Source organism: Pipistrellus hanaki (assembly GCF_964339955.1).
Source record: "Pipistrellus hanaki genome assembly, chromosome: 16".
NCBI classification, from domain to species: Eukaryota; Metazoa; Chordata; class Mammalia; order Chiroptera; family Vespertilionidae; genus Pipistrellus; species Pipistrellus hanaki.
In genome coordinates this window covers 22316253-22328602 of record NC_140518.1, presented here as the reverse complement: position 1 = coordinate 22328602, position 12350 = coordinate 22316253, and the positions used below count along the sequence as shown (strand labels likewise).

Genomic DNA, 12350 nt, shown 5'->3' with positions numbered 1-12350 from the left:
GGAGCTCCACTTAGCCAGAAGCCGGGCTCACAGCTGGCAAGCACAGTGGCGGTGGCAGGAGCCTTTCCTGCCTCCATGGCAGTAGGACATCCCCTGAGGGCTCCAGACTTCAAGAGGACATGAGCCTAGCTGAGGGGACCGCCCCCCCCCCCCAACCCGGCAAGTGCACAAATTAAACTGGGCTTCTAGTTTAATATATAACACTATAAATTTACCAAAAAGATAAACCGTAAGTCATTTGACATCTTCTGATATACATTAAAGTTCATTTCATGAAAATTTGTGATTACCAAAATAAGATATAAGATTTATCCATACCATTTTTACACTATGATAGTGCCTAAAAAATTAGTGATTTGCACCCTAACCAGTTTGACTCAGTCGACAGAGCATCGGCCTGCGGACTGAAAGGTCCCAGTCCAGGACGTGGGGAGTGGGCCTAAGCCAGTAGGCAGACATCCCACAAGGGGCCCTTAGCGCTGCTGGCAGAGGCAGGAGAGGCTCCCACCACAGCTGTGCTTGCCAGTTGTGAACCTGGCTTCTGGCAGAGCGGCACTCCCCACGTCCTGGATTGGGATGTTTCAGTCCGCAGGCCGATGCTCTGTCGACTGAGTCAAACTAGTTAGGGTGCAAACCACTAATTTTTAGGTGGTCGGTGTGTGTCATAGAGACCAGTCGTTCTGACCTTCAGTCGATTTACATATTAGCCTTTTATTATATAGGATTTATTATATAGGATGTCCTGGGGTTATGGGCCAACAGTGGTAAATTTCCAGAAGAATCCCAAGTGAATCTAACATACAACCAGTGTTAAGAATCACTGCTCTTAACAGCACAGGGTAATTTAAACATGCTTAAAAAATACGTTGTTCAGCCAAAACCGGTTTGGCTCAGTGGTAGAGTGTCGGTCTGCGGTTCGATTCCAGTCAGGGGCATGTACCTTGGTTGCGGGCACATCCCCAGTAGGGGGTGTGCAGGAGGCAGCTGATCGATGTTTCTCTCTCATCAATGTTTCTAACTCTCTATTCTTCTCCCTTCCTCTCTATAAAAAAATCAATAAAATATTTTTTTTTTAAAGGAAAAAAATGTTTTCTATGTATGGTGATGGATGTAAACTATAATCTAGATTAATTGTGGTAATCATTTCCCAGTATATAAAATATTATATCATTATGTTCAAACCTGAAACTAATAGGATATTATTTCAATTGTATCTTAATTTAAGAAAAGGAACGAAGGGACAGACATGAAATAAAATGTGATCAGTTATTTCTTCTCTACAGTATGGAAAATGAAGCTCCAAGAAGAAATCAATTCTTAATTCACTATCATCCTCTCTTTTCACTAAAAATGTGTAAGTCCACTAGAATATTTTTTAGTTTAAATGCATAAACTAAAGTTTGCTAGACCACATCATTATAAACAGAACCTTAAAAAAATGAAGCAAAGAAAAACAATGTTTTTAAAAAACAATTATATGTATTTGCACATAAACTTAATATGAAAATGAAATTTTAAAACTGTCATACCTGGTAAAATCTGGTGGAACAGGAGTGGTAACAAAGGATGCCATGGGCTTGCGATGAACTTGCTGAAACATCATGAGGATCTCTGAGCTCTTAGATATCAACTCACTTTTACTACAAGATCGTAACTGTGTGAGGAAAAAAAGTTCCTGACTAAATAAAATTACTGTTCAGTGGCACCTCAAAATCCCTAATAAAGCAAATAAAAATTGTTTTGATTATATACTGAAAAAGATTAGATTAAAAAAATAGAATGACTCAAAGTGGGTTTTAGAATGAAAAATCTACAAAGATTCTAGATTATTTCTATTCTAACAATATTGTCATGGAGTAAGTGTATTGATTTTAAAGCATTTATCTCTCCTCATATGTTAGGGTAAATACAATTTTAAAAACTACAAATATACTTTACACTACTACAGTAAATCCATTATGTATATTAATGAACAAACTCCTATAGCCTTCAAATAGGATTTCTCAAAATGCATTCCAAGGACCAGAAAAAACATTAAGATGTAATGCACACATAAAAAGTTTTAAGCTATATTGATTTGGGAAAGAGCCAAAGGTAAAAAAGTGATAAATGCAACCTTAGTAAAATAAGCATGGTAGTTAAAAGATTATTAATTTTGTATTCAAAACAACTAGTCTTAAGTTCTAGTTCTGATACAAACTAATTATATGACTCTGTCATTTTATGTGTAAAATTAGAATATCTATGCTTGCTTTGCTGGGTTTAACTATCATGAAGCTGAATGTGAAACTGCTTTGTAAACTATTAAGGGCTAAACTTGTCTCCCCAAAACTCATATGTTGCAGTTCCAACCTTCAAGTCCTCAGAATGTAACAGTATTTGTATATATAAATGCCTAATATGCAAATTGACCCTTGGGAGTTTGATCACTTGCTATGATGTGCGCTGACCACCAGGGGGCGGGGTGGAAAGAAGGAAGGCCCCAGCTGGCAGCCAGCGGGGAGGGGGGGCGGGGGGGGGCGGGGAGGTCCCAGTCAGCAGCTGGAAGGAAGGCCCCAATCAGCCTGATCACTGGCCAGGCCTAGGAACTCTACCAGTGCAGGAATTTCATGCACCAGGCCTCTAGTTTAGAAAACAGAGAAGCAGCCATTTACAAGCCAAACTGAAGGACCTCAGGGGAAGCCTGATGTAAACCAGCCTCCAGAACAATGAAAATAAATTTTTATTGTTTAAGCATCCCCCGAGGATATGTTTTTATTGACTTTAGAGAAAGAGTAATAAAGAGTAAAGGGGATGGGGGGGAGGGGAGAGAGAGAGTGAGGGAGAAAAAGAGAAACAAATATTGATGTGATAGAGAAACAGTGATTGATTGCCTTCTGTACAAGCAACCAGCAACCCAGGTATATGCTTTAAAAAAACACACAACTTTTTTTGATGAATAACTGACATATATAATTAAGACCAACTGCATGTATTTAAAGTGTGTAATTTAAGTTTTGACAAATGTATACACCTGTGAAGCTATCACCATAGTCAAGATAGTGAACTTTACCATTATCTCCCAAAATTTGTTTGTGCCTGTTTGTAAGCTCTCCTGCTTTCTTCCCCCTCTGAGCAACCTCCTATCTGCTTTCTTACATTATAGATAAGTTCACATTTCCTGGAGTTTTATGTAACTGAAATCATACACATTATGTACTCATTTTATGTCTGCCTTCTTTTTTGAACAAAATTATTTTGCAATTTGCTGATATCAATTGTGGTTTTATTTGTAAAAGCAAAAAAAAAAAAAAAAAAAAAAAAAAAGCACAACCCAAATAGCTATAACCAGCTGAATAAAAAACAAATCATGGTATATAACATACAATAGAATACTACTCAGCAATTAAGAAGGAAAAGCAGCCCTAGCTGGTTTGGTTCAATGATTAGCGTGTCAGCCCACAGACTAAAGGGTCAAGGATTCAATACTAGTCAAGGGCAGGTACCTTGGTTGCAAGCTCAATCCCCAGTCTGGTTGTGGTGCATGCAGGAGGCAACCAATTGATGTGTCTCTTTCACATTGATGTTCCTCTCTATCTCTACCTTCCCCTTCCATCTTTCTAAAAAACAATGGGAAAAAATACCCCCGGGTGAGGATTAACAAAAAGGAAAGGCAAATTAATATTGTGCTCTTCAGCAGCACACATACCAAAATATGAACAATATAGAAAAGATTAGCATGATCCCTGAGCATGAGTGACATGGTTTAAAAAAAAAAAAAAAAGACGAGTATACCAAATAGTTATTAACACTACACATTTATTCATTCATTATAAACATTTAAAAAATATATTTTATTGATTTTTTACAGAGAGGAAGGGAGAGGAAGAGAGAGTTAGAAACATCGATGAGAGAGAAACATTGATCAGCTGCCTCCTGCACACCTCCTACTGGGGATGTGCCCGCAACCCAGGTACATGCTCCTGACTTGAATCAAACCTGGGACCTTTCAGTCCGCAGCCTGACACTCTATCAACTGAGCCAAACCAGTTAGGGCTCTTTCACTATACACTTAACATTCACCTACCAGCAAATTAAAATATAAACTCTATGGGACAGATTTTTTTTTTTTTACCATTTTGTCCATTGTTGTGTTCCACATACCTAAAACAATGACTACTCTTTGAATCTTAACTAAAATGTACTTAATAAAAATGCTAACTTTATAATAAAAATCATATAGTATATATTAGGTAATTGGCAATAATATTCTATTTCAAAGGCACCACTTAAGTCACAAAGTCAGATATTTTAATCTTTTACAGATTTAGATGCTATGCACCAGTCTTACAAAACAGAATAAATCTTAATTTTATTTAGTTCCCAAGCCTGATGGAGAAAACTTGAGAAGAATCAGCTAAATCTTACTTCATAAAAATCTCTAGTATAGCCCATAGATGGCAAGATCTTTTGATCTTATATAATCTCTATTAAAAAGAATCTTAAAGCATAAGGACAAAAAAGGGTAAAGACTTCATTGCATTTAATATTTCATTACCTGGTGCTCTACCTCCTGAAGTAAGGATTCCAATAGCTCTGTTTCTTGTGTTAGAGAAGTCTTCTGACCTATTTAAAAATAGCAAAACACTAATATTCATGCTCATTATTGGTTTAATAATAAAATTAACTTTCATGAAATACATTCAATAACAAGAAATTTTAGGAAAGCAAAACTTATTCATTACAGCTACCCTAAAAATTTTTCTCAGAGCTTTAAGAGGTTGATTCTAATAGCTCTGAAAGAGGATTTTAGAACCAATCCTAACTAAAGAAAATGTAATTTAGAGTTCATTACAGTCATCTAAGAAATATACAATGACAATAGACTTTGTAAAGAAATTAATGTTATTGCTTCTTCTAAAAGGGCTATACTGATCTTGAATAGTAAATTTTTTACTCAGTCAACTATTCTGAAATAATTCCTCCCCAAAACTTAAGTATGGCATAAAAAAAGTGTGCCATATATTTATGTTTACTGTCAGCAAAAGGTTATGTTCTTTGAACATAAGAACCTGTAAAAAAAAGAATGCTCCAAAAGTTCTCCAGAAACTAGAAAAACACAGGAATAAAAGAATCATTATTATAGAAATTAGTATCAAAAAGAGAAACTGCTTCATAGGTTAAAAAGAAAGTTAACAAAATAGGCATACTTGCCTAATCAAACCATTGTCTTTCTAAATCACAAAGTCCTTAGGGCTAGAAGCATAACCAATCAGGCTAATACAAGTTATATTCATTTGGAGAAATTTTTCGTTAAATGTATTTCTTTATTGATTTCAGAGAGGAAGGGAAGAGAGAGAGAGAGAAACATCAATGATGAGAGAGAATCATTAATCAGCCGCCTCACACATGGTTCCCACTGGGGGTTGAGCCCACAACCCAGGCATGTGCCCTTGGCTGCAACTGAACCTGAAACCCTTCAGTCCGCAGACCGATGCTTTACCCACTGAGTCAAGCTGGCTAGGGGTTGAGTAACATTTTTGATAAAAGGAACACTTAATAGGAGGAACTTTTATTTTTAAACTAATCTTTTCCTAGCCTAAATAATTCACCAACCTTTTCTCTTCAAAGATTGAACCTGAAGCCCCAGTTACTCCAGTTGCATAGAAAAACACTCACCCATCAGTGTTATAAGCTTATTCTTCAGCTGTGTATCTAGCCGTGCAATCATCATCTCCACTGCATTCCTAATTTCCCGAACACGCTCATCTTTTGCATTTCTTACAGCTTCTACGTTTCTTTCCTAGAAAATAAACAAGGTAGCAGGTTCGAATCCCAGTCAGAGCACACACCTAGGTTTGGGGTTCATTACACAGTTGGGGCACATATGATAGGCAACCAATTGATTTTTCTCTCTCACAAGATGTCTCTGTCTCTCTCTCTGTCCCCCCCGCCCTACACACACACTCCCTGTAAAATCAATAAACATATCCTCAGGTGAAGATTACAACAAAAAAATAAAGATTAAAAAACGTAAGCTAATAATCCTTTTTAATTATTTATATATCATAGGAAGATCATGACCTTAAAAACACTATAGAGTGAATTGAATCAGGAAAAATATTTCTTAAAATTAAACAAAGCTGGGCTGGTGTGGCTCAGTGGTTGAGCATCAACCTATGAACCAAGCAGGAGGCAGCTGACTGATGATCTCATCATTGATGTTTCTATCCCTCTCTCCCTCTCCCTTCCTCTCTGAAATCAATAAAAATATTTAAAAAGAAATAAAACATAAATAATAAATAAATAATGTATAAATAAGAGATAGGTATGTAATTACAGACGAGATCGGGCGCGTTCAGGGTGGTATGGCCGTAGACTAGGTATGTAATTACAAAAATTGGTTTAGGTAACATACAGAACACATACTCAAAGCCCCAATTATATCTCTGATAAAAAAATCATTTCAAACCAAAAGTTTACTAAAGCCATTTCACATAGTGCAAAACCCTAAAATAATTTAAAAAATTTTAAAACCACATCTACAAAGTTTTTCTTTTTTTTAGAAGAAAAAAATGGATTTTCAAAGATTGTGGAGTACATATAGATTTTTAACAGAAGCAGCATTTCCTATACTTACTATTATTATAAAGACAAGCAGTAAAAATCTCAACCTAGAATATTCTTTCTAATGACATTATAATATTGCCAAGAGAAAAATTGGAAAAAAAAAAAAAAAAAAGGTAAAGGTCAAATGATTTTGTAGATAGCATACATACAATTCAAAAATATTTCTTTCTGTATAAAAAAAATTATAATGATCTGAAACTTTATTCCTGAAGGGGGATAAAGATGACATCTTAAGTTAGGATCTGGTAACTTTAAACAAAATATATCCCAAAAGTATATATAGTATTTAAATGTTTGAAGCTTAATGAATTTTTCAATAGAAATATTATAAATGGTAAATAGCTCACCAAAATGTTTGACCCATATAGCATCTAAAGAGTATTGTTAAATATTATGCTTTTAATTCTGCAAAGTTCTAATTCAGGACATCAGAAATAATTCATTCCTTCGTAGCAGAAACCCCAAAAGCTGGGGTTCCAAAGAATGAATAATTTAATGACTTTCTAAAAGTCAATATTGAGTATATAACAAAACAGGCTTATTTATTAACTCACTGATTCTCTATTTCTGCATAAGAGACAATTCTCTGGCTCCAACTACAGAACAGGCCAGGGGTTTAGACCTTAATTCTTTGGCTAGTGTGAAGTTGGTGAGACTTCACTATAAATATTTATATCAAATTTTCAAATTTTGCCCAGCTGGCATGGCTCAGTGGCTGAACACTGACCTATGACCTAGTAGTTTATGATTCAATTCCGGTCAGGGTACATGCCCAGGTTACAGACTTGATCCTCTGTGTCATGTATGCAGGAAGGAGGCAGCTGATCAATGACTTTCTCTCATCATTGATGTTTCTCTACCTCTCTTCCTCTCACTTTCTCTCTCAAATCAACAAAAAAAATATTTAAAAATATATATGTCTAAAATTATTTTAAACCTTAATTTCAACATGATTTATATTATAAATATATATATTACATAGTATAGACTATAAAAAGGATAATGAGCTTTTAGTCTTACCACTTCTTGAACTAGGCTGATGAGTTCCATGAGACGCCGACGAAGTTTAGCTACCTCTTCGTTCACTTTTGTAACATGCTGCTCATAAATTTCCGCCAAAGGTTTAAAAGTATGTCCACCGTGCTATTTAAATTAATAAAATAACTTTTAAAACATTTTCATATATCTCATCTGTATTTACATTCCTTTATTAACACACTATGAACACTAATATACTGGCAAATATTTCCAAACGAATTTTATTTTTTTAGGCTGCCTTTACTTTGTTAAAATAAGTCACAGCTTGCTTAAAGTCACTTGGCCCATGTAAAAAATTCAATTGTGGATAAAGATATTAAGCAAAATGTTTACACTGATGTAGAAATCTTCACTCATTAGAAAGAATCAAGATCCTTAATTATGGCTCAAAGCAGCTGACACAACCTCATTTGTCACTCTTCTCTTGATCAGCACTACCCTTCTGTCCTCCCATGAGGCCTTTGCAAAAGTAACTCCTACTTATTCAAAAATAATTGTCCTTCATCTTCCCTCCCAAACTCTTCACCTTTTAACTCCTACTCATCCTTTGGATTAGTTCAGGATGAGAGGATCAGGTCCCAGTTATCCATTCTCATCAGACTGTATACTTATTCCTATAATAATATCTATTACAACAATTGAGTACATAACTAGTTATTTTATATCTATCTTGTTAATCACTGAATACCCACTCTCTAACATAACTGAATAAATTAGAAAGACATTTGAGGAAAAGATCCATGGCACACTATTAGCAAAAGCAATAAACCCATTCTTCAGGCCACAAAGAGTTACTGCAGAGACAGAAGGCCCATGCAATTTAGCCTTACAAATCCAGTTGTATTCAAAGAACAATTTTTTAAAGCTAACAGCCTAAAATCAATTTCCTATCCAATTTAGGTATTATAATTTATCACAATCTCTGGATTGGTAAGTAGAACTTAAATTTCTTTATAAGGAATTTTCTGTAACAGGAAAGTTCTTATTAGAATTGTCTTATTTTCCTAGCACATATGGCTCAATTGGTTGAGCCTCAGGCCATGCACCAAGAGGCCACTGGTTCGATTCCCAGTCAGGGTACATGCCCAGGTGATGGCTCGATCCAAAGTAGAGGGCATGCAGGAGACAGCTGATCTATGTTTCTGTCTTATCGATGTTTCTATCTCTCTCCTCCTTCCTCTCTCTTTAAAATCAATAAAAACGTATTTTTAAAAAGAAAGAAGAGAGAACTGTCTCAGAGACCAAAGCACTCAGTCATGGTCTCTAAGGAAAAAATAACATGGATTTTTGCATGTCCACTGAAATTATGAAAAATACTGTTTCCATTGTTTCTTACAAAAAATTATTTAAAGTATTAAGTTGTGGGACATAAATTTTTTCTAGTTGGCACAGGAGTATTCAAGTACCAACAGAAAAGCTCTAGCTGGGTTGGCTTAGTGGATAGAGCATCTACCTGTGGACTGAAGGGTCCCAGGTTCAATTCTGGTCAAGGGCACATGCTCAGGTTGTAGTAGGGAGCGTGCAGGAGGTAGCCAACCAATGATTCTCTCTCATCATTGATCTCTCTCTATTTCTCTCTCTCTCTCTCTGAAATCAATAAAAATACATTAAAACAAAACAAATACTAACAGAAAAATCTCAATTGAGTTCTACTTAACCAACTTGCCTGGCATTCTTTCCCAAAAATGTGCAAACTAATGACCTAAGAATGATTAATTCTCATTGCTAACAGACACCTCTAGATGTCTGCTCCCACTATGACTAACTGTTCTCACCAAGAATCTACTGTTTATTTTCAAACTATTTATGCCCATTGTACTTATTACTAGAGGCCTGGTGCACAAAATTTGTGCACAGGGGGGTGCGGGGTAGTCGGACATCCCTCTCACAATCCTGTACTGCTGGCTCCTAATCACTCACCTGCCTGCCTGCCTGGTTGCCCCTAACTACCTCCCCTGCCAGACTGATCACACCTCACTGCCTCTGAGTGTTGGCCTGATCACCCCTAACTGACCCCGTAACTGCGTGGTAGCCCCCAACTGCCTGCCCTACCAGCCTAGTTGCCACAAACTGCCCCCAACCCACCAGCCTGGTTGCCCCACACAGCCTGTTCAGTAGTTTGGTCATCCCTCACTAACGCCCCTGCCGGCCTGGTTGTAGGCAGCCACCTTGTGAGGGCATGAGGGTTAATTTGCATATTATGTCTTTATTATATAGGATTGTAAATATATAATTCAATATTAATTTAAAAAAAGGACACAAATATAAAATAAAAAGCTATTTCTAGAAAAACTTGAATGTTTTAGACTTGATAAAGGTAGATAACTAAAAAACTACACTGAATTAGACTGGAAAAAATGAAAATTTTTAGAAAGTTAAAAAAAATTTAGTTACTTAGAAAATAAATCATAAGATCTAGAAGTTTACATTCATATTTTCACAAAGTGTTGTTCCATTTTAAATAAACCAAAATTGAAAAATTATGACCAGGACATGAGATCAACTGAACTTTAATAAAATAATATAATTTAAAAAGACCTTGATCCTACAACTAAAGATCTACAGATGAATATATACATTTTATAATTAAAAAAAATATTTATGTAGGAGGTATATATCCCATATCAAAATCTCCCACAAATGCAGTTTTTCTGGCATAACAGAAGGAATGATACCTTCTTCTGTAAAGAAAAATCATTTAATTTTCATTCTATAAACAAAGTAAAATATTATTTTTTAACTAAATCAAATAAGTATTTCAGTGCTTTCTAGTCTCTAAGTAAAAATAATTTGTTCTGCTCACCATTCCTCCCCAAAGTGCACATTGATGGCAGATACATTTCTTACAAGTCCAGCAAAATACACTAAGTTTTTCATGATGATTTTCACATCTATATATTATGAAAAGAAAATACAGTTTATAAATTAAACTAAAATTGGAAAATAAATACCTCAACAAATTCCTAAGTTTGAGTAAACAGGTTGGTCAATTTTAAACAATTATATCTGAGGAAACAATATAAAATGTATTCCATAGTTTCTTTTGCAAATTAAGCTAAAGAATTACATTGGAACACAATTTTCTTAAAACAGTGTTTTCATTAATCTATAAGAACTTAAAATCACATGAAAAATGCAGACTAGTTTTTGAATAAAGTACAAATATAACATCATTTCCTAATATTACTATAGATTTGAAATTTCCAACCCTTTTCATCTCATGATACACAAACTACTAAAATTCTGCAGCACACCAAAAAATTTCTTTTTTGCTGATCTGACAGAAAAAATAGGTATAACTTTGATTCAGTCATACTGAACAGTTATTGTTACTAGTACATTAGCTGTTGTCATTTTTTTATTTGACAATGTAAGGGAAAAAGGTCAGGGCCCCTGACTAGAGTCAGATACTGCACATTTTAAAAATTCTTGCGACACACCAACTGAAAACCACTGCTACAGATGGTAAATTTTAGCCTGCTACTACATTTTTGGACAAATCAGATTATGTACGGTATTTGTATCTACATGAGCATGTATGCATGCACATACACTTTTTCTACATGTGGTCAATGCTAACAATAAGACATGTGATTAACTGCACAAAGTAATACCAGATCCTTCTGAAAAATCAACTCAATTTTAAAGTTTTCCCATGTTCACTTTGGCAGCACATACACTAAAATTAGAACAATACAAAAGAGGTTAGCATGGCTCTTGCACAAGGATGACACACAAATTCATGAAGCATTCCATATTTTAAAAAATAAAATAGCCCATCCAGTGTTGTGCAGTGGTTGAGCACCGACCTATGAACCAGGAGGTCATGGCTCGATTCCCAGTGAGGACACATTGTGGGCTTGATCCCCAGTGGGGGACATGCAGGAGGAAGCCAATCAACGATTTTCCCTCATCATGTTTCTTTCCCTCTCTCTCCCTTCCTCTCTGAAATCAAGAAAAAAATATATTTTAAAAATAAAACATAACATTTTCCCTTAAGTTGGAGATCAACATGTAAAGGAATGAAGATGCACATGGTTAATTGAACTGCATTTGCCCCGTCCCAAATTCCTATGTAGAAAGCCCTAAGGTAACTATACTTGGAAACAAAGACAGTAAGGATATTAAATAAGGTCATAAGAGCAGAGGCCTAATCCGATAGGACTGTTGTCCTGACAAGAAAGATGCCAGAAGTTTATATAAACAGAGAAAAGGCCACATAAGAACACAGAGAGAAAAAGCCATATCCAAGTCAAGGAGAGAGGTCTCACCAGAAAGCAAACAATACCCTGACCCTGAACTTCCAGCCTCCAATACTGTTTAAGGCACCCAATCTATGCTATTCTATTATGACAGCCCTAGTGGAGATCAATTGTGTGACAATGTGAACATACTTAACACAACTGAACTGTACACTTAAAAATGGTTAAGATAGTAATGATGCTATGTATATTTTACCACAATAAATTTTTTTTAAAAGTTTTCTCTTGCCACCTGACCAGCATGACTCAGTGGTTGAGCATCCATCTATAAACAAGGAGGTCATGGTTCGATTCCCGGTCAGGGCACATGCCCAGGTTGCTGGCTTGATTCCCAGTAGGGGGCATGTGGGAGGCAGGCGATCAGTAATTCTCTATCATCATTGATGTTTCTATCTCTCCCTCTCCCTTCCTCTCTGAAATAAAAAATATATATATTAAAAA

At 35.6% G+C, this 12350-nt stretch overlaps 1 protein-coding gene across 5 annotated transcripts in view; it reads right to left on the bottom strand.

Moving 5' to 3' along the window:
* Positions 1 to 12350, bottom strand: part of LOC311610938 (E3 ubiquitin-protein ligase TRIM37) — a 267677-nt gene that overhangs the window by 244088 nt on the left and 11239 nt on the right. For all 5 annotated transcript variants that reach the window (XM_084862544.1, XM_084862542.1, XM_084862540.1 and 2 more), the window contains exons 5-9: positions 10451 to 10538; positions 7630 to 7752; positions 5659 to 5782; positions 4538 to 4605; positions 1530 to 1654 (exon numbers count right to left, since the gene is read on the bottom strand). In XM_084862544.1, the coding sequence (XP_084718670.1) occupies positions 1530 to 1654; positions 4538 to 4605; positions 5659 to 5782; positions 7630 to 7752; positions 10451 to 10538 (528 nt within the window). The remainder of the gene's footprint in view (positions 1 to 1529; positions 1655 to 4537; positions 4606 to 5658; positions 5783 to 7629; positions 7753 to 10450; positions 10539 to 12350) is intronic.